Raw genomic sequence first — 23852 nt, 5'->3', positions numbered from 1 at the left:
ATCGTTTAAAAAATTATTAAGACCAATTTATTTGTATACGTTAATTCAAAAACTAATTTTATTTATAGATTTTAATTTGTTTTTAATACTTTTATTAAACTATAAAATAACATTGTCTGTAAAATATCTATATGCATTTTTAAATATTAAAAAAACATATTATTTACAGATAAAAATACTTGTATCTATTCAAATAATTATAGAATAAAAACTCGGTGCCGAATGTCATGATCAGAATGAACATTTATATCCATTGAATATAATATTTTGAAATAAAGCAATCCTAAGTCTACAGACCACAGATAAGCTTATAGAATGACTTCGTAAGGAGATTTAAGCCGATTGTAAAGATTTAAAGATTTAAAATCTAACATAACATAACATTTATATTTTAATGTAACGTATATTTAATATATATTATTTGATTTTTATTTAGGCAAACTATTTATATCAAAAGATCATGTTATTCTTTATTAACAATACCAATTCACATGCGGTTTGAACTGTGTCCAAGGAAGATATTAACATAAAAAGTTACTTTCTTTTAGTGCAAAACAGATTTACCACGTAAGTGTACCCGTTTGAAGCCGCCGTGAATAACGTCGCGTATCATTTCCATAATTCTCTCCATCAGTTTCCGACATGGATGAAACTATCCAAGTTTTCGATCGCGTACTATCCTTCGCCGGTATTCCAATTTTTGCTAAACGAAACTGGAATTCCAAAAAATGGTTGCTATTCCAGTGTTTTAACTTTATCATCAGCTTTCTGACTTTTATTTTCACGACGGGATTTGTTCTCTCAAACTATTCAGATCTCCTGATATGTATCCAGGGCGCCTGTGTGTGGACGACGGGAGTCATTATGTTCATATCGCTTGGAATTTGTTTAGTTTTCAGGAATAATTTCCGTTCGTTTCTAGAAGAAATAGTTTTCAATGACTGTACGTTAGAAATGCCTCTGGTACAAAATATTTTGCGGTTAAAACCGAATCGAGGAAAGTTGAAGGAGTTGCAGGAGTTAGTAATACACTCCCAGGAGAAATTATTCAGACTTACAAGGGTTTTGTTAAAAACTTACGTAGCAAGCGTTTGGTTGTGTGCAACTCTTTATCTTTGTGGACCGATATACTTTATGTGGATTAGGAAGGACAAGTCGTTGCGTTTGCTTGGTATATATATGTATATATATATTTTCAATTAATAAATACTCTTTTTGTACATTTAGTTGAGTATATAAAAAACAGAAGTTTAATAAATACAAATTTGAAATTTCACACCTTATTTGCATATGTATTTTATATAAATACTGGTGGTAGGGCTTTGTGCAAGGTCGTCTGGGTAGTACCACCCACTCATCAGATATTCTACCGCAAAACAGCAATACTTGATATTGTTGTGTTCCGGTTTAAAGGGTGAGTGAGCCAGTGTAATTACAGGCACAAGGGATATAACATCTTAGTTCCCAAGGTTGGTGGCGCATTGGCTATGTAAGCGATGGTTGACATTTCTTACAATGCCAATGTCTAAGGGCGTTTGGTGACCACTTACCATCAGGTGGCCCATATGCTCGTCCACCTTCCTATTCTATAAAAAAAAATATATTATATTACGAAATACATCACAGCTGTACATTTATTTAAATAAAAAATAATAATATCTGTAGATTTCACTCTGTATTTCAATAATACGCTATTATAATTGTTTAGTAGCAGAAGTATCAGCCTGTGATTGTCCCACTGCTGGGCTAAGACGTCCTTTCCTTTTTTGAGGAGAAGATTTGGAGCTTATTCCACCACGCTCCAACGCAGGCGGGTGGAATACACGTGTGGCAGAATTTTAGTGAAATTAGACACGCAGGTTTCCTCGCGATGTTTTCGTTCACCGTCAAGCATGAGATGAATTATAATCACAAATTAAACACATGAAAATTCAGTGGTGCTTGCCCGGGTTTGAATCAACGATCAACGATTAAGATTTACGCGTTCTAAGCACTGGGCCATGTCAAATTTTATAACTGCTTAAAATCAATAAATCAGATTTTATATTCTTCATAACGTGCAATATGAAACAAAAATTAAAAAAGGGACGAGCACAACTGCACAAGTTTACGTAAATATTATTCGTTTTCGTTATAATATATTCCAGCCGACGTAACGAGGGCAAGCGGTAAAACAACTTTTATTATAACACTCATTCGCGTGCTTAGCTTTTGTTTAAGTTTTGCTTTATTTCAGCGTTCGACATGTGGTTTCCTTGGGGTTTGGAGAACTTTACCATATACCTTGCTACGTTCCTGTTCCACGCATACGCCGGATACTTGTGCTGTATCGGTAACTTGCTCTTTGAAAACTTTGCTTTATACTTTATATCGTCCGATTTGTGTGTGTTTTTGCAGGATGTTCGCTTTTCAGGATTCTGGTAGTGCAACTGTGATAGAGTTCAAATGGGTTATATTTATTTGTTAGTTTTCGAAATAATTTATGACTATAAATAATAATGGCATAACTTTTTTTTTTTTAATTTTATATAAAAACTGTTATATTATTTCTTTTAAATGACTGTTGTATCATTATGAAGTCAATTGTCATCAATAATTATTATATTAAACGTGAATTTACTTCTAGAATAGAAGAGTAGGATTGGTTACCCTATATAGGTTATAGTGACTGCCTCGTTAGCCTAGTGGCTAGATGTAAGACCGCAGACCCGGAGGTCTTGAGTTCAAATCCTAGGTCGGGTCAATAAATTAGTTATTGAGTTTTTCTATCAAAAAATCTTAATAGCAGCCCGGAGTCTGGAAGTTGAAAGTGTGTACACTCCCGTGCCTCGGAAAGCACGTAAGCCGTTGGTCCTGCACCTGAACTCTTTCCGGTTGTATCGGATTGCCGTCCCATCGGATTATGAGAGTTAGGGAATAGAGGGTGCAAATGTATTTGCGCACACACTTGTGCACTATAATATGTCCCGCGCAGTTGGCTAATCTCTTTTGAGATCGGCCGCCAGGGCCAAAATCAGTCTGGAGGATTATTATTATAGGTTATAGTTAATAAGTAGGCTTGTATATACTATATGGTGTAATTTTCTTATTTTATAGCTTATCCTGGCCTCCAATCTATGATAATACTCCTAGTAGGTCAAATAATACGACAGTTAAAAATTTTAACGTTTATATTACTACATTTGGATAAACTAGTCGAAGAGATCGTGGAACAGAGGGGTGAGAGATGGCAAGCTGGATGTACTTTAATATTATCACAATGCGTTGATCAATATATCAAGATCAAAAGGTAATATACGATTAATATATATATAATTAATTCGTATACTTGTGTATGTCATTGAACTCTTCCTACATGGCTGGACTGCCTTATCGGTCCAGTGTAACGGTAACCAGTGTTTAAAGCACAAGGGACATAACTTCTTAGTTGACTAGAAATGTACCACATTGGCGATTTAAGGGGTAATATATCATACAGCCCTAATGTCTATAGATGATTACAACTTATCTGTTACCATCGGGTCGCCTACTTGCCATTCTGCCCAAATTAAAAAAAAAATGCTTAGCGTTAGCTTGTATAACATAAAAGAAAATGAACATGAAATAGTCTGTATTTCTTTTGACCAGCATCAATGCATCGCATTTTAATATAATCATCTAATTAGAATTTTTAATAAAGGAATTCTTATTTAATTTGTAATTAAATCAGTCTATGCTGTGGCTAATACAATTTTGTCTTTTTAGATTTTCAAATAGATTGAATGCAATATGTCAGCCATTTTATTTAACTTTAATATTGGTCGCAATCATGTTAGTTTGCGTATGTTCTGTGAAGATTGCAATTTCGGTATGTATTATATATAATAATTAAATTAAGTTTAAGAGTTTGAACGTGTTAATCTCTGGGACTACCGGACCGTTTTAGAGATTTTTTTTTTTGCTTTAAATAGCTTGTTTTTCGAAAAAGCTTACAGATTATACGATATGGCATCACGCTACGGAAACGGAGCAGTTAGTAATTAATAATATAATTAACTTAAGTTTCGTTCATTTTTCTCAAGTCTAAGCTATTGGTGGTAGGGCTTTCTGCAAGTCCATCTGGGTAGGTCCCTGGTTTTATTTCTTACAAGGCTAATATCTATACGTAGTGGTAACCATTTATCGTGAGCTGGCCTATTTTCCAGTCGGTCTTCCAATTAGATATAATAAAAGACGCCTCCAATAAAACTTGCTTAGAATCATTAAATGCAAACCGAAATATTATGTCAAAATTAGTCTGATTTCAGATGACTACTTTTATCACTTGTTGGTATATGCAAATTATTGATACGACGTCATATTACGGCGTCAATTACGGCGTTAATTAGGGGAAAAAAATCGTAGCTTAATACGCCATATCTTTTTAATTGCAGCATGCTAAGTATACATTTTTTACGATAATTTTTTCGTCATCGTTTTGTGGTATTCGAATCACTTTTATAATAATTTTCCGTTTTTGATACAATATATTAAAGTTTTGTTCGTTTAGTTAAACAATACCTTTCGCTATTACTCGAAAACTAATTAGATGCAATATTATAAGTTAATTTATTTTCAGGATAAACTTTCTCCAGATGTAATGAAGTATTACGTTCACGAGTTTTGTTTCATCTTAGTTGTGCTTATGTTCTGTTATCTTGGCCAGCAAGTCGAAAATGAGGTAAATACAAAATCCTCGTAACAATAATATTTTTATTTTACGTTTTTTTAAATATAATTGGTGATGTGATCTATTTAAGCAAAACTTTATATATTGTGACTTCATATTATAATTTAATCGTTTGAATTATATAAATGAATAACTGCTCAGTTGTTTTGTTTGTATTCCTCTATAGAATTTTCATTTAATTAAAGTGGTGGTAGTTTTACTTTTAATTGATTTCTTATAAAATAACATTTCAAGGCTTCTTAAAACGGCTACCAATAAAAGCAGTGTAATGATTCCAGGGTTTATGTATATATGTGAGTTTTTTCAATCCACGATTTATTTTAAATGCCTGAATAAATTTGGATATATCGTTGAAATCATTACATCAACCCGAATGACACTGGCTATTTTTTGACAATATCGTAATTAGTTATTTTTTATTTCTAGAGTGAACAATTGGAAGCAGCTGTCACAGAAAAATGGTACATCTTCAGTTCTAAGCACAAGGTCAATGTACGAATCTTCAAAATAGCGCTCAGTCAAAGGATGCGTATTTACATTTTTGGCTCAACAACTCTTTCTTTACCGACATTTACTTGGGTGAGGTTGAATAATCTTATTTAGTTACGCAAATACATTTAAAAATAAGAATATAAAGTTGCGAGAATTGACCTTAAGTTTTCAATTGATTGTCAAATATAAGAAACTTTTATCTACCAAACAATTTATATTCTGGGTTTTTCTGGTAAAGACTAATTCACATCTGTTCTAAAAGTAAACAGTAATACAATGTTTTACTAGCTTAATCAAAAACAATTATGTTTTTATTTTTTTTCACAGTTTTTTACTATTATAAATATTATTCGCGTCATTAGTCATTAGCCAATGATAAAAGCTCATACAGCTACAGATCCAGAGGTCCTGTGTTTCAATCTCAGTTTCGGACATAAAAAAAGGTTTGCATATTGGCCGCTCGTAAAGCCTCGCCTCAAATCTTTCCGGTAACGTCTGATTTGCCGCCCCATTAGAACATCAGAATGAGATAATAGTGTGCTCTTGTGTTTGTGAGAACGCACACTCAATTCCACTATAATCACCCAAATCCTAACCGTTGGCCTCTGTAGAAATCGGTTGGGAAGTCGTCATCGAGAAAAAAATTATATATTTACCTTTTTTTTATTGAAATACCTAGACAAATGCAAAGGGTTCACTTAAAGGTTAGTGGTCACCACGGCCCATTGACATTGACACTATGAGAAATATATTCCACTCGATATAAGGCCAATGTGACATCTTAAGAACTAAGATCTTATGTCTCACCTGTTTGGCGGTAGAATATGCGATTAGTATTGATGAAATGTTATTATTATTAATATTTTTACATTCTTTTTATTTCAGTTTATTAAAACGGGGATGTCTTTCTTCACTTTAGTCATGTCAGTTTTAGAAGATTAACCAAACAATCCCGACGAAAAAAATGCATCCATGAATAATAGAATACAATTACTAATATGTTAGTTCATTAAGCACATTTTGATGAGTAGACTACCGCACTTAAAATGTCTTGTATTGATATTAGTGTTTTTGTTATTTTAGTAGTAAGGGAAATGACTTACCTGTAAACGGTCACTTTCACCCACAGGATAGCCACTGCAAAAGAAAAATAAGTATATGTTTACATTTTAAAAAATTTGGCGTAAAACTAAACACTCATTGGTCATCACCATTCACTTGATGGAAAAATAGTGAATACGATTTTGATCAGTTGTTTACTGTTGGAAATTAATCAGTTATTGAAACTGTATTAAGCTTAATATTTGTTTAAAATAATATTTGTTTGAATTTTATTACATTTTATATTCATATTTCATCAGGTTATGCAATTCAATAAAACTGTTATTTTAATAAACGAATATGTATAATGGTTAATTATTTATAAAGTATATTTTTTACGACATAAGATGATCACAATATAATAAACTTAAAACTTTAATTATTATTCCTGTTTAAAACTGTTAAATATGAAACTGCATTTCTTACTTTACTGGGACAGTGAGTATTAAATTACTAATAAATATACTAATCATTATTTGTGAACAAGTCGGCGTAGCTCGTAGTTACTCACTTTGTTCTTTTCATAACTTATATAGCAATGTACGCATAGTTTGTTCCCAATTCATCACTGTATTATAAGAAATATGATGTGTTTTGAGAGATTGGTAGCTGTTACGAGCACAACTAACGGAGACGGGAAAACTAGAATAATATTCTGCTCTTAACCATTATTTGTAAGGCTTTGACATTCACAGGCACAGTTTTTTATAAGTCTGTCAAAGCATTCCGAGTACTGTATTTACTTAATCTAACAAGTCATTCGTGGCAGCAATAAGGCCAGATATTTCTTTTTGTACTGTTTCATCTTATTTTTGACTATTAGCTATGGTATAGTATTTCTCAGCTAAAAAGCATTCACGTGACTGACGTACTTTGGTACTGCAAATTATCACCATTATTAATAAAGATTTAATTTATGTGTATTTTATTTATTTATTAATGATCTCCAACAAAGGTGTAAGTGTGTATACACTTACGAGTACATAACATCGTTGAGTAATGTTTTGAGATATATGTGCTCTTTCAATTAAAGGAGATCACAGCAAGCACATAAATAATGATTAAACAGAAATTAAAGAATTATAAAAAGAAATATTGTATAGTGGTACTCAATAAATAAACACAGGAACTAGAAAAAAGTAAACAATGGTTAAATTAACAATAAGTTGTGCAAATGTGAGATAAGCTTAATATAGAAATAGTTATAAAAATTAAAAATTAAAACGAATTATAGTAAAACTTAAAATAATAAAAAATATCAAATCATTATTATATTTTTAAGTTTATTCGTTTGTTATGTTTAATCCTTAATAGCAAACTAAATGGATAGCAATAATTAAACAAAGCACCTATTTAAAATTGAAATCGTGACCTGCGTAATGAAAACTGACGAACAAAAATGCCTTAATATATTATATTAAATATACTTGATGGCTAGTTGTAGGGATGTGATACAATCATAAATAGGAAAAAATAAACACCGAATAAAAACTAATAAACAAATTTAGCCTATTTGAATTTTATGTTTATTAACTTAAAAATTGAATTAACATTTACTGGGAGAAGTATTTTATGATATATTTGGAAATGCTACAGAAAAAGCAAAGGTTTCTCTTCCACCACAAAACACGACTGTAAAATGTCTAAAGGTGTAATGCGATATAGAATATAATGATTATAACATTAATATTGATTATAAAAGGATCGTAACTAACCTAAGTCAATATTACACTAGCGAGATACAAAGAGACTTCGTACATCGTGTCTTATGCGAATTTTTACTGCTTCGATTGTGTTGACGTTAAGTGCCATTATTTGTTTGGAATGAAAACAGCTCCATCTAGTGACAATAATAGTTATTAACGTCAATGTTATTGTACACTAGGCATAAGTACAGTAAGCACGTAATAGTCAAAAGTTTATAAAAGAAATTGAACCTTATACTTTCAAATTAATAAAATTCTATTTGTCTCGTAAGGCCAGTGCAGCCGCTGAAGCTGCTCAAATACTCAAGCGCCGGAAATATTCACTTTTATCCAATGGATATGAATTTACTGGGCTGGGTTTTGAAACATTAGTTCCATAGTCGTCTGATACAAAAAAAAAATCATTATAAGAAACTGTGTTCCAAGAGCTGGCGCTTATTTAGCCTAAAAGCTGAGTCGAGCGGTGTAGGGAGGCGATAGTGCCAGCGTCTTGGGTACAATGCCACAGGACAATCTTTTAGACGGCGTGTTTTTGCTATAAATTTGTAATGTGTATTTTGTTTTTTTTATACAATAAATCACCTTTTAAATAGTAAGCGCATGACATCCAAAATCTGATATAAGCCTTAATTAATACACGCCGGGAATGTTTTAATTAACTGATAATTTTATATAATCTTTCATAATATAAATGCATAATTGTTGCTGTTAAAACATATTTCGTTTGTTTAATAATGTTTATATTCGCGTAATTTATCTGAATAATGAAGCGTGAAGTTAATCCGTTTTGTGAAAAAGTTTTATTTTTGAAATAATGATTTGCATTTTTTATTATAAATAACATTTTATATAATTACAATAATTTTTGCCTCATGTAATCCTTTAAAGAGCGCACGATTAATTTATTTTTTCAGAACTACCTTTCAATACAGATATTTCAATAATTGCCATCAAATTTCATAATAATCCTTTTCAAATCCAAATAATTATTATTAATTAAATATTTTTTATCTGTATTTCTCACGCTTATACAGCTCCGGTTCAAAAGGGATAAAGTAGATGAGATACTATTTTATTGAATATATAAAATAAATACAGAAGTACTTGTTATAAAATACTAATATTTGTACAATGAAGCATTATTGTATGTGATAGATAGTTGCAAATGGTGTTAAAAAATCGTAGAAAACAGTAAAGTAAAACTTGGAAAACGACATAGAAATACATGGAAGAGAAAAACAAATTTGTTTGTGCGGATTTTGTTTTGGTGGATTCTATATATTTACGTCTTTTATACTCTATATTGGTTCTGCTATTAAACGTGGTCATACCAAATGTAAACAAGGATTACTCAATAAGATTTATCTAAGGAAATTCGAAGGAAAATAATAACGAGACCACTCCATTAGCACAAATGGAGGAATCGGCTAAGAAAATAATTTGAGTAAATCTGAGGCGGGTAATTTCGTGGGTTTATATTTAAAGTAAGATTTGTGCGATTTCTTTGTAAGATAGGCAATTTTGGTATTAGGATTTATACTGGTTATTTCGATTTGAATTACAGATTTCAAAGTGCTTGTATTTTTCCGTAGAAAAAATAGAAACTGCCGATAAATTCCGGTATTATCCTTGAAATTTGGACATAATTCGGACTTCTATCTAAATTAATAAATGAAGATGAAAAAAACTATTATACTGATACAACTTATAACAAAAGCAGAGCATTTCGGAGAAGGCTTAAGTGTATAATATTGTTATATAACCTGCACTTCGTATTTTCACCTGTTTTCAATTTAAGCTATTGACGTGACAAGCGAATTAAAGAATTTTGAAGAGTTTCAAGTTATTTCATTACATTTATTTCATATATTGTTGGAGAATACTTTAGTTTGTTAGATATATATACATGTAGCAAAACTTAATTTGACTCATGCGTGTATGCTTACGATGTTATTTCTTCTTCGACTAGTACAAAATTTCTTTTAATACTTTTTAAAACAACTGATAATAAATAAAACCACGTAGGTCAAGACATAAGAGTATTGAATTTATTTTATTAAAATATGTATCATTCGATTTTTAAATATCAATCGTCATACCTTCCTTATTTATTTTTTAACACATCATATTAAGAGCCAACACAAATTCTACTGTTACATAAATCCTTTTTTTTCTCAAGGATTGAAAGCCCAATTTGCGTCATGCGGTTGGTGAATTTTCATGTCATGTTTTTTTTCGTATTTTTTAGGTTTATTCACGATGTTTCACACCGCAATTAGCAATATACGTAATAAATAAAAGCCAACCTATAAAAATGTCATATTGCTTTACATATTCATTTTAAACATCGGCACCCTCGTATTATTATTTAATAATTTTATTGTAATATCCTTTACACTGCAAAGCTATTGTAATAATATGCGCAATGTAATCTTTGCAAGTCTCTAGTATCAATTGATACAATATCAGATCTTTCTAAAAAATCAGGTTGCGGATCGCATTGAAATCAGCATGGGTGATAAGGCTTTGTGGAAGCCTATTCTGCCCATTCATCAATTATTACTCTACCGCTAAGCATCAATAGGTTGTTGGGTGAATCACAGTTTATTATAGGCTTAAAGGACAAACCAATTTAGCCCCTATGGTTGGCGACGCATTGGCGGCATTTGGAATTATAAACATTCCTTACACTGCCAATGCTTATCAACATTGGTGACCACTAACTATAATTTGGTCCATTTGCTCCTTTGACCCTATTTTTCTACATTCAAAATTATGTGTATTTTTTTTACCGTAACATGCATTCGTGTCATTTCATAGTAAAATATTCGCGTCGCTTGTCAACAATACAGTTTCAAGTTAACAAAAACTGCAAGGCAAGATGTTTCACAGTCGATAGTAAGTAGCGTAGCAATATGCAGGCAAAGACTTGCAATATGCCCCTAAGAGCCCAACTAACCTCTCATTGTTTTCGGCTCAACGGGGCTGGGCTTACGACGTCGTGTATTCGCTAAAAAAGAATGCAACATTAAATTTATGTCGCATGAATTTTTTCATTAAAAAAACATTGTAAACATTATTTAATTTATATGAATATTTTGGCTTTTACTTTATACTTAATGTTCACCAAGTAAATATATTAATTGTCATTTTCATAAAGAAAATTTTAGTTCTGAAAATGGCGTTCTTTTATCACATTTATTATCTGTGCAGACGACATGACATAGAAGTTCGCGGGAACGCAATATTTTCACTTCGTTTTGAGCACGAACTATTAATTTACTTATCCAATTGAATTTTTAATATACTGATATTAAGCAAAAAACTCGAAGTAATTTTACATCCAACAGAATTCGTGATTAATTCTATCAAGCTGGTTTATTTTTAACCAACTACCAACTCCCGTTTTGTTTTTTTTCGTATGACTTCCAGATTGTATTTATATTACAGATTGTATAATTACTCATCATTTGTATGAAACGGCATGTATAATCAAAATTCAACGCAAATGAAACCGAAAGAAACGTCTAGTTATCATATGATGACTGATATATTTAGTAGCTTCGTTTACATAACAGATATTTAATAAAATCAATCAAGATTACATTTAAAAAGTATTTAAGTTAATAGTTAATAATTTTTTTTTGTTATATTTTTGAAAGTGTGCATTCTTTATATTTGAATGGATTGTAGGCAAGCAGTTCAGAGTATCTTGCGGTGACGCCAGTGAGTGGAAGTTTCGTGGCGAAGTTAATATCACCGGAACCGCCTAGTTTTCCTGTGAAGGCTTTTAAACAAAGATGTGTCAATACACTTAAATTTGTTATTCTTGTTCATTATTAGGAAATGTCTTATTATGTTTTTATTTCATAAAAAAAATTAAACTCTGAAGTTACTTTTAAGGCTCTTATTTGTAAAGACAAATTTAATTGAAGGTACCAGATTGTATCGTGGGAAGCAATCCGTATAAGGACTGAAGAAACAGCAGTTTTTATTTATTTCAATTCTTAAGTTTGTTTTTTATATTTTTCTAGTTACATTTATTAATTTAAGTGTAATGTTAGCATTATAATTGCATTATTTAACTTTATTTTTTCTGTATTGTTTTATTTTAAACATATTATTTCTTATTATTATCATGTAGCACTCGTGAATCGTGATGTGTTCCATTGTATTTTTATACTTTTATAAGCGATTATCCTTCACGACTCGCACGCATATGTAAATTGAAGGTGATGCAAGAATTTGCCAGAAGCTTTCACGCAATTGTCAACAACAAGTGTACAATAGCTGAGATGGCCCAGTGAACGCGTGAATCTTAACCGATAATCGTGAGTTCAAACCCGGGCAAGCACCACTTAATTTTCGTGTGCTTAATTTGTGATTATAATTCGTCTCGTGTTTGACGGTGAAGTAAAACACCGTGAGGAAACCTGCATGTGTCTAACTTCACTGAATTTCTACCACATGTGTATTCCACCAAACCGCATTGGAGCAGCGTGGTGGAATAAGCTCCAAACCTTCTCTTCAAAAAGGGAGATGCCTTAGCCCAGCAGTGGGACATTCACAGGCTGTTACTGTTACTGTAAGTGTACAAAATTCGACTGTATCAGATAAACGATGCGTAAACGCATATAATAGAGGCATGTATATACGATTATAAGATTAATCGCATATACATATTCCTATATACCTGTGTATAAAGTTTTAAATATACTATAATATTATTCATATTAAAATATGAAGTCAATTTCCTTTATTAATTCGGATTATAACATATATATTGTTATTTTTCACCTTTAAAACAAGAGTGAAGGTTCAGTCTGTTAGACATTTGATACAGAAAGGTCAAGATCATTCAATAAACTGAAAAAGTATGTCATCTAAAAATACAAAAGACCACTTGGTCTAGAAACTTTAAAAGAGCATTTTCTCTCAACTTCGCATACATCGTATAACTATAGATTGGTATATGCATTCGAATTTCAAATTTTTTTTTTTTATAAAATTTATTGTTATAACAGAGCAGATGTTTTAACCTTACTGAATAACTGTTAAGTCGATTATAATTATATATAAAACTTATATCAGAAGATGCAGCGCGCTTCGGAGTAGGTTTTAGTATATAAAATTATTACATAAGAAGATGAGCTCCAAAGTTTCACGTGGTTTCACCCCCTTTAAAATTTAGGCTATTGACGTGACAAGCGTGAGTTTCATGTAAAATATAATCTTTGGAATATTTTTTCCTAAGAAAGTAATTTGTATTGTATTGAAACTGGGATTATGTCAATTGGAAAGCATAATGAGAGTGTCGTATGCAAATAACGAGATTATTTGCATACTACTAATGATCTACTTCAATTTCGGATACAATGATATTGTTAATAAAAGATATACATCAACATTGACTGATAAAAAAAAACGATATTCAAGCTCAAGGCTTAGGTCTCCTTAAGGTTTCTCCTCACCGTCGAATTCTATATGAGTTATAAACACAAATTAAGCACATGAGTCGCACCTGTTGTGTTCTGAGTTGACTTTACTTAAAGATTTAAAGGTGCTTGAGAATCATCATATCATTACACATACATACAAATATGTATATATACATATTGAATATATATATGTGTGTTAGTAATTTGTTAGTAGTTTACATACTTGTATTTTCTGCTTCTCTTCCCGAAGAACACGTACTCGGCTCAGGCTCAATTATGTTCTGCGTATATCTGTGCAAAACTATTTCAGAATTAACGCAGGGATCCGTATAATAAAAATAAATAGTTTTTTTCTATAAATAATATATTAAAAATATTTACTTATATGATTAGATTATTTTAAATACGTCCACCGTGTTATTTTTATATAAATTAATATTATAATGATGAAGGGGCTGTGTATTTGTACCCGCTAATATCAGGAGCTGGATTTTTATTGGAGTAGGAGGATTTAGATAGATACGCAATTAAATCAGTGAAACAGCACAGGAGTCAATAACTGGTAAGGACGCCATAACGGAAGTATATGGATAATATAATACATACATATACAATTATTATTAATAAGAATAATAAGAAATAAATAACTTTGTATCTTATTTTACGATAGCTACTAAAGTCAAGGAGGAAGTAAAATTTAGTAAGGGGTTGGAGAACTTTTATAAAAGTACCAAAATTTGAAATGAACAACACTTGATATTTATTTTATATTCCAGTCCTGACACACAAACAGACGAACAAACACAGAAGTGCGAGAGTTGAAGGTTCTCTACATTACGGTAGAGAACTCTAAAAATGAGCTTCGTCAACATAAACAAGCTAAGTACAACTTATATTAGTTTTCTCCCTTCAATTTTAACACGGAACTTTAATAGGGATCTATCTATCCCAGTACAAACAAAGCACTCAACAGTTTTAAAGTACGATAATACCTCAAGTTTCAAATTACATTTGACTGAATACTCCAACAATAAGTGGTACATTCAGTTTTTTTCCAGCGCAATATGCGGTGAAGAGCCTCTCAACCTTTTTATAGCTGAGCTCTAAACAAGCGAACTCTTAAATGTCGAGCGCGTCCTTAACTACCCCATGCATCATTTTCTAATTTACAGCCATTCGTATGAAAACATGGTACTATCAATATATTTCGATGTTTGTTTTGGTGTCGTATGTTAGATTGTTGCAGAATAATATTATAATATATTGTTTAATTAAAGTGAATAAGTGAGTAATGAGTGTTCAAAGATGTTAAGAATAGTGATGTATTGAATTAATTATTTGTAGTGCATTTGCCTTATTAATTTCTTAAATTGTTATTTTATAATATAAATAAAATGTAAAATGCAAACCCATCTGGAAAAGCTACACCCACTCATCATATGTTCTAACCCCAAACAGAAATACTTCCATTGTTTCCATTAGAAGTGAGAGTGAACCTATGTAATTACAGACACAAGTGATATAACATCTTAGCTCCCAAGGTTGGTGGCGAAGTTGCTAAAACGCAATTTATTATATCATAATAGTAAATATTTCTTACAGTGTTAATGTCTATGGATAATAAAGACAACTTACCATTAGGTGGCTCATTTGACAGTCCACCTAAAAATTTTATAAAAAAGCTCCAAATTTCGTTTACATTTTGTAATAACTAATGTGATAATTGTTTGATGGAATTTATATTACAGAATTAACATTCGTAACTATAACGTAATAAAAATATTACTCCCTACTGGGAGAAAAATATAAATACCATACAGGATGAAATATAGATACATTACATATGATTAATTTTATTAAGAGAAAATTTTGCTGAAGGTTTTCAGTGTATCATTTAAAGGGTTAAGCCTTGCAAGTTATAAGCCACGCTAACGGCATTTTATATATCTTTGTTTATTATCCCTGGAGGTGTAGTAGGTTTTAAACGTGTTCCTGTTTATGCTGAGCTTCTCAGTAGCTTATAAAGACTTGATTATATTTGCATTTTAAGTCGTATAATAATAATAATATTACATCTTTGTATCTTAAATTTGAATTATTATTCATGTATTTTTTTGTGGTTTGCTATTAGTTTTTTCGCGTTAAATTATTTAATTTTAAAATTAATGTATGTTTTTATAATTGTTTTATTTTCAAACGTAGACTTAAATTTCTTAAATAAATATATTTATAGAGGCATTACACTTAATTATTGCTTGTCAAATTAGAAAACTACCACAGGTTCAGAAAAATAAACACCATGAACTGAGAAACCGTAGATAAACTCAGCCGGTTCAGTACACATTATCTGTGTCACGGTGTCGTCAGCGTTGATCTATTACAATCTGTTATAAAATGCAAGTTTGATAAAACAACTTATTAAGGAGGTTTATAATTATACTATTGTTTTGTTTTGTTTTGTTAATTAGACGGGTCAAAGACTTAGCTGGATGAACTACGTAAGAAAAGCCGAAATCAATGATGATGAATATCTCACAATAGCGATTCTGTAAACTATATTAGTCGAATTTCCAGGAATATGTGCATTTAAATTTTGTTTAATGACTAATATGAGAAAAATAACCTTGCAAAAAGTCGAGCCGCTGTTCGAGTCTTTTGAGAGCTCCAGCGAGCCTACGTACAAACAAAAATAAACCGGCAAATAGACAAACATTTTAAAATCAGTTTTTTTACGTTCTTTAACATATTTCTCGCTTCTTTCAATTATTTCTTTGCAAAAATATCTAATGTACAGACACGAACAATCTACGATCTTATTATATTTATCAATATAGATTTAGCTATTTTTTATAAAAATACAGCTTGTTAATCTTATGACTAAAAATTATTGCTTACATTTTACTTATGATTCAACTGCATATGGCTTAAAGATCAAATTTAGAATTATATATTTTATCGATCAGGACTTTTTTATTCCGCGGAATTGTAAAACAAAGAACGGATTACGACTTGATTTAGCCATCTAGTTGTATATAGAATATATTGTTTTGGTTTTAAGATCGTCGTATCTGTTTTTAGCGCAAAGCAGGTCACTCGACTTCACCTTTTGTCCCGTCCCCATTCAGTCGCGATGTCATACCGTAATGTAACTTGTCAAGCCGCTGTCCGCTCTTAAAATTAAGAAACTAAGAGCATTACCACTATAGGTCAGAATGATGAGACATGAAAATTTCCTGTGGGTATATTCTATTTATAAGTATTTTTATTGTTGCCTTAATATGACAGTCTCGTTCACTCAAAATGCATTCATGCCTATCTCCCCCAATAAAGTCGTAGCTACTTTTTTGTCATATCTGGCCAAAACGTTTTCTATTTTTCTTTTTAAGCTTTTTTTTATTCATGTTGATATTTTCCTGTAATATTAAGCTTCTCTTTTGATTTGAAATTGTTAAGGTTATTTACAATATATGGTTTTGAAGTCCCTGAAAAAATCCAATTTAAATGTAAGCTAAGTATAGATGTTTGTGATCGACACCGTCTGGGATGTAGCACGCTTGCCTAGAAGAAACCTGTTTACTCTGGATTTGAAGACACCAACGTTTTACCTATCAGAAAATACAAACTCAGGCAAAGTATTCCATAGTTTCGCAGTACGAATGATGAATGTAGATTCAAAGCGCTTCGTACGTAGGCGGGAAATTTCCACTGTGTACCTTTGGCGCTTTGGTCGCGTATGCCTGACCGTTCGATAGTAAAAAGGGGTGGGAGGAATCAGTTTGTGTAATTCTTGTGCACATTATTCGAAGTGTATCCGATAGAAGACTGAAAGTGATGCAACCACATGTCGATGTTCAAGACTTTGGAGCCTAGACTCGATCAATGTGTCGTCTCCTATCAGCCTCCTTTCAATCAACTCTAGAGTCTGAAGGTGGTGCTTAGCAGAGCCGTTCCAAAGGTGAGAGCAGTACTCCTTAAATGACCTCATTTGTGCTTTGTATAAACTGAGCAGTTGTTCTGGAGTAAAGTAACGTCTCACCTTGGAGAAGATACCAAGCTTTCAAACGGCTATTAAAAGAACCGAAATTTAGAGTCGACGTCAGAGTAACGCCAAGAAGGTCAAAGTAGTCAGTTATAGGTACGGACACATTTCGGAAAGAGGGAGGTAGCTGGAATTCGCTTTTTTTGGCGCAATAAAATAAATGGCGATAAAAAACACGCCTGCGTCTTAGTTGCAATGAACATGACCAAATTGGCATCTCCCCAATCGGACACTGCTGTAAGGGTCATGCTCAGGTGCTAAACCATGGCATGGCCTGTGGCTTTTGACAACTGTGCAGTCATCTGGGTACCCATGGATACCGGGCATCAGCAGATCATTGAAATGCAGGAGAAATAGTGTCACCGAGAGCACTGACACCTGGGGAATACCAGCATTTATAGCCATTTGATCCGACAAGTGGCCATCAACCACCGCTCGTAACGATCGGTTACTCAGGAAGTCTGAAGTCACACAGGCTATAGCAGATAGCAGTCATATGCAGGATAACAGCTTGCTGATAAGGCCGTTATGCCAAGTCCTGTCAAAGGCCTTCAAGATATCCAAATTAACAGCAAGTGCCTCCCCGTGTTTCTCGATGGCCTCACTCTAGATGTGTGTGACGTACACCAGAAGATCACCAGTGGACTGATTTCGGAGAATCCATACTATCGGTCACTGAGAAGGTCATTGGCTTCCAGGTACGCCAGGAGCCTAGTATTTAGGATACGTTGTCTTGCACGGAATGGACGTAATCGAGATGGGCCTGTAATTGGCAGGGTCAACACGACTGCCCTTTTTAGGCACGGGCTGCACGTAAGCAAGCTTCCAGGACTCAGGCACTTGACCAATCTCAAGTGAGAGGTGAAACGGACGCGTCAGGATAGGAGACATTTCAGGCGCACAGTTCCGCAGGACAATTGCTGGAATGCCATCATGATTCTTCACAAACAGTATACATATAAAAACAAATTTAATTTTATACAAAAAATTTTGTAATTAAAAGCTTAATTTCTATAACATATAACCTATTCTCAGCACATTGAAACTACAGAAAACACTATACAGGTCATAAAAGTTCTATTCTCACAGTTCTTGGCGCAGAACACTAAAAAGTCATAAAAAGAGAATAAAGCCTATTCCAATTAAGTTAATTGCATTTTATTAGTGCACGTTTTCATTATTACATTATTAACTGGGGGCAATTTTGTCTATAAAATAAAGTCGATGAGTTTTTGAGATAAATGGAGACATTTACATAAACATTTAAATGGAATTGTAAAAAATATCATTCGTTTTTATTCTTAATAAGGAAAAAGAAAATATTTTTGATGTGAAATATTATTTGGCGCGCATTGGGGGTACAACCAGCAGAGCTATTTTGTAAGAACTCACTTCATTACTCACTCGTGAAATGTTGCCATCCGACTTATACGGTGATATATTATTTTGCCTGTATACTTTCAATGTTACAATTATTAGGGTCAATGTCGCATATCAATTTTTCACATTTCACGACCGATTTCTCTGTTGTTTGTTCTTATATAATCGAGAGGATGACACTCTTATGACGACATGCCCCTTCTCCGACGCCATTTTTCGCACCCTTGTGTTTGTGTGATTTACTATATACTAATAATATTAATAAGAAAAACATTTATTTTATTAATAAAACTCTTGTTTTTATTTATTTTACTTCCTATTCGTTTATTGGTTTTCTTTACTTATAAATCATTTTAATACCATCAATTTCTCTTATCTGCCGGGCGTCCCGTAGCTGCCACCTTGTATTTCTTGATGGTGAGATATCATAATATAGAACGTTCGCCATTTAACATCTATGAGCCATTTCTCGTATTGCCAACGCGTTGGTTGATATTGGGAATGTATGTAATTACATTGGACAACTTCACTTCATGGACCCGCAACGATTACTACATTTAATAGAACATTGCATTGCCTGAATTTTTAAATCGATATATCATATCTCATCTTAAAAATATATTTGGTGTTATGTTTAGTTAGTGAAAAGTCGCGGCAGAATTGGAGTTTGTAGTTATATAATTGAGTCTATAGCTTGACTGGTTAACTTGACATTTGGCATTCAAATATCAATAAACACGTACATAGTGGGAGGGAAATGACTATCTCCTTAGAAAATACAATTTAAATCCTCTAGATTTTATTTAACTTAAAATGAAGAGATTTATCAAAACTTGAATTTCTGATAAACGGCGCATCGTTTCCTTATAATGCGAACGTGCTATAAGACAGACGCTAGTTGTCTTGATTGCAAACGACCTTTTTATGGTCCTATGAATGGTAATTAGGAATTAGCGAGCATTCCAGTGTTTTGGTACCTAATCGAGGAAAAAAGAAATCTAAGGTAATAATTAGAAACAATTTTCGTGTAATGAAAAAGTTTGTAAAGTTTGTATGTAAATATTTCGCTTTGTCTCAAAAGAATATTGCCCAGGTTATAACATTATACACTTACTGTTGAGTATAATATCATTCTGGGACATTATTCACACACAGCCATTTGATGTCAAATTAAGCAGAGCTCGTACTATGGAAACCAGACAACTGATATACTACATATACTACTTTTCTTTTGTAAATACATACTTACATAGATAATTACACCTAGCCTCAGACCAAAAAGATATGTTCATGCATACAAATGTCTGTCCTGCAAGTATCTACCAACCCTGCCAACCAGCTCGTAGAATATAGTTAATACATTAAATTAAATATTCGTCGATTCACTATTGTAAACTATTAAAGGTCACGTTACATTGCAGTCCAAGTAGTACCTATAATTAATATTAGAAAATAATTATATAGTAAAGTGATTCATTTAAGGTTAATGATAATATAAACGATATCTAATTTATTTCATAAAATTTTATATAATAAAAATATGAATATGAAATGACTATCAAAAAATTAAAAAGGTCTTTATGTCGGAGAATATTTTGTATATTTTTTTATCATTGTTATAATTGGTTTTGAAACCTACAAAATATTTATTTACAAGTAAAAAAATATATTGGATTTTTTTTGTGTACCCGATGATATTGCTTATGGCTTCCTTTTCTTTTGCCATTATTTTCTTCATATATCAATTTTATCTTTGTTTAAAATTCTATTCTATTTCTTCCAAGTAATTTTGTATAAACAAGTAATCGACCTAAGGTTAGACGCGTTAGCGTAAAATCAAACATATACGCCTACGCAAGAAGCTATTACTTCGCTATATTAAATATGTCGAGAATAAAAAAGTATATTTAAAGCTCTTAGCGTACTTTGTTTTTGTTTTTTTATTTTAATTTTATATATTACATAAATTACTGTACATAGCTTAAAAATAAATGAATAAACAATTGTTCTGTAGATGTATCACGAAATAAAAAATAAAAAGTATCTGAAATTTAAAAAAAGAACCCGTAAAGTTGTTCTGAAACATAATAGATGAAATTAATTTTGTTATTTCCTTAAATAAACTGTACATCAAACAGGTTGAGACTGTACTATGTATGTAATTGACAATACGAAACTAGTGTTCGCCCGCGGCTTCGCCCGCATTTTATGTAAGGGGAAAGATGATGGTGTTGGGGGAAGGGGTTGTTATAACAAAGTAGCTAACTTTGCAAAATGTCCTCGGAGTTCAAGCCTCCTATATAGCAAATTTCATTAAAATCAGTTCAGTGTTCTAGCCGGGAAAGCGTAAAAGAAGAGTTACTTTCACATTTATAATATTAGTAAAGAAAATATATATAACTAGCTTCAATAATATTTTTAATACCAACGTTATCTAAGGAAAACCCAATTGATTCGAATTTAGTAGGTAATGTAAGAAACTGTCTCGAATTATCTACGTATTGATTAATCTGTATTAAGAAACGGTTGTGGATTACTATTATAATTGCAAGGGCTACTATTGTATTGGTCTGTACTATTACACCACGTGAGATACCGGCTTAAGTAATTCGAAATGTGTGACATTTGTGACATTACCGTGATATGAAGATTGGTGCGTACCTGTTTCGACTTGTATTTACGTGTTGTGGTACGAGAATGTTTATTAAGAGAGGCCTGAGCTTTTCCACAGAAAGATGAGCGTAATTGGTTTATTTTAATCAATTTTATACTTATCTTTAAAGCTAGAAGTAACTACTCATCACCATGGGTTCCATTTACCATCTTTATAAACTCTTCATTATATAACAGTATAAAGTTAATTAATGCAGCAATAAAAATGTCGTTTCTTTTGCTATTAAAAATAAGTGCTCTTAAGTTGTAAAATGAAAAGATGTCTATAAAATTTTCTGCAAACTAAGAATCAAAGTTTCTATGGCGTTTTATTATCATTGCATTTTTTAAGAAACGGTAATTAATTGTTTATTTTATAAGATTTTCAGCCTAAAAAAGCATCACCAAGTAATTAATTTATTTACATATAGAACACCAACAAGAAAATCAAAACTCGTGTCTTATAACTTAAAAAAAAATAACTTTTTTTTCAGTATCCTAACTAATATTATAAATAAGAAAATGAATTTCTTTGTTTGCTTACCAAACCGAAGATTGAATGCTCAAATACAGTTGTACAAGTACCATTGAAATTTCATGTGCTTAATTTATATTAATTATATAATGTGTCGGATGAAAATTTTGTAACCACCAACACCCGTTGTAGCAGAGTGGTGAAATAAGCTCCAAACATACTTAGCCCAGCAGTGGGAAATTTACAGGCTGTTTTTAACATTTACATGTGATAGATAAATTTTAAACAATAAAACATAAGGAAAAATAAATAAACCTTCTAACGCGTAACAACAAATGTTTGCTTAGTATTAAGAATGCACATAGTAAGTGAGTTGATGTGATTCGATGCATACAAAATGACTATAATAACTTAGATTAACAAGCTTATGTCAGGTAAATCATAATATCATTGAATTATGTATTTCTAACATAAATGTTAAACAGTGATTAACCCAGTAGAGCTATGTGACTCAGTGGGAACAAACTAGGCATATTTTTACTGGGTGGTAGGACTTTGTGAAAACTAAAAAAAAAAAACCCGTCTGTGTAGGTAACATCCACTTATCAGATATTCAACAGCAATACTAAGTAATGCAGTGTTTTGGTTTGAAGTATGAGTGAGCTAGTGTAATTACAGACAAAAGGGTCATTACATGTTAGTTTTCAAGGTCGGCGCCGCATTGGTGATGTATGGGTGAATATTACTGACAATGCCAATGTCTTTAGACGAAGAGACATTAGCTTGAATTTTTAAACGATAAAGTTTGTTTTTTCTTAATTACTGACATTTAAAAAACAAAAAGAACCAAAATTGTAGTAGTTTTGACCTTTTCCGAAATAAAAATGTAGCGTTCCTTAACTAAATAGAAAATCCTGCTTTTTGTGAAATAACTAGAGAGTGGTACCCATCCAAAGAAGCTGCATACAGTACTGTCACCACTGAGAGTAAAATTTGCTTTTATAGAATAGTTATGTCGACAAACAAATTACTTCTAGAATCTTGACAGTGAGATCGATACTAACTACTTCATACATAGCTTGTTAGTTAAAGTTCATTAACACCGACACGAATACCAAAAAAATAACGGCATTTATAAATATAATCTAAATATAATCAACAAAACATTTTCAAACATTGTATGTATTATCTAATTTGATAACATTCTTAACCATTTGCAGACAATTTATATAACAGAGTGGTTTAGTAAAAGTCATGTAAAATAATTCCACAAATCCACATTTCTCAGGACTTTGATACAACTATTTGAACGAGGAATGCTTTTGACGGCTACCCTTAACTCCAACATTTTCTGTCTCACTCCATTTGAAGATTATGTAAGTGAGAGGGAGATAAATAATACATTCAAAAAGTGGCGAACTCAAATAGAAACTGAACAAACCCTTATCATACTCAACGTCGAATTCAACTACAACGGAGATATTTGTTGTTTACGGGTTCTATTAACTTAACGATACAAAAGTATTATTACATTATCTTTTTTTCTTGGATTTTAGTTACAAATGATCCATGTTTTGATTAGATGAAAAAAAATCTACAAGAATAATGTTTCTACAGTTAATTTTACTTTTTATATAATGGGAGCAATAAGCATTCAAAAACAGCATGTTGCTAAGTATTTCATCATTTATTTAATAATTTAAAAATTAATACAACTTTTATAAAATTATTAAGTAACAAAAATTAATTAATTTTCTCGACTGTTGACAGGAGAACTCATTTGTGCCCAGAGGATCTGAATTGCAATTTAAAGGACAAATGCTGCTGGCATTTTTGCAACCATTCCACACGATCAATCGAT

At 31.8% G+C, this 23852-nt stretch overlaps 2 protein-coding genes across 2 annotated transcripts in view; one reads left to right on the top strand and one right to left on the bottom strand.

Moving 5' to 3' along the window:
- LOC126777711 (lysozyme-like) overlaps positions 1-23852 on the bottom strand; it is a 127400-nt gene that overhangs the window by 84724 nt on the left and 18824 nt on the right. Inside the window, exon 2 of the mRNA XM_050500864.1 lies at positions 6304-6337. The gene's annotated coding sequence lies outside the window, so the exon portion shown is untranslated. The remainder of the gene's footprint in view (positions 1-6303; positions 6338-23852) is intronic.
- LOC126777677 (uncharacterized) lies at positions 643-6142 on the top strand. Its single transcript, XM_050500802.1, has 7 exons — positions 643-1171; positions 2237-2332; positions 3097-3289; positions 3745-3847; positions 4598-4699; positions 5135-5287; positions 6086-6142. Exons 1-7 carry the CDS (start codon positions 643-645, stop codon positions 6140-6142), a joined length of 1233 nt encoding a protein of 410 aa, XP_050356759.1.

Source organism: Nymphalis io, chromosome 23, assembly GCF_905147045.1.
Source record: "Nymphalis io chromosome 23, ilAglIoxx1.1, whole genome shotgun sequence".
Lineage (NCBI taxonomy): Eukaryota > Metazoa > Arthropoda > Insecta > Lepidoptera > Nymphalidae > Nymphalis > Nymphalis io.
This window is presented reverse-complemented; position numbering and strand designations above follow the sequence as displayed.

Excerpts from the sequence above, each read along its gene's own strand:
- LOC126777677 (XM_050500802.1), top strand. The coding sequence starts at position 643 with ATGGATGAAACTATCCAAGTTTTCGATCGCGTACTATCCTTCGCCGGT. Across the intron at positions 3,848-4,597 it reads CTGTGAAGATTGCAATTTCG|GATAAACTTTCTCCAGATGT; the intron begins GTATGTATTATA and ends ATTTATTTTCAG. Across the intron at positions 5,288-6,085 it reads CTTTACCGACATTTACTTGG|TTTATTAAAACGGGGATGTC; the intron begins GTGAGGTTGAAT and ends TTTTTATTTCAG.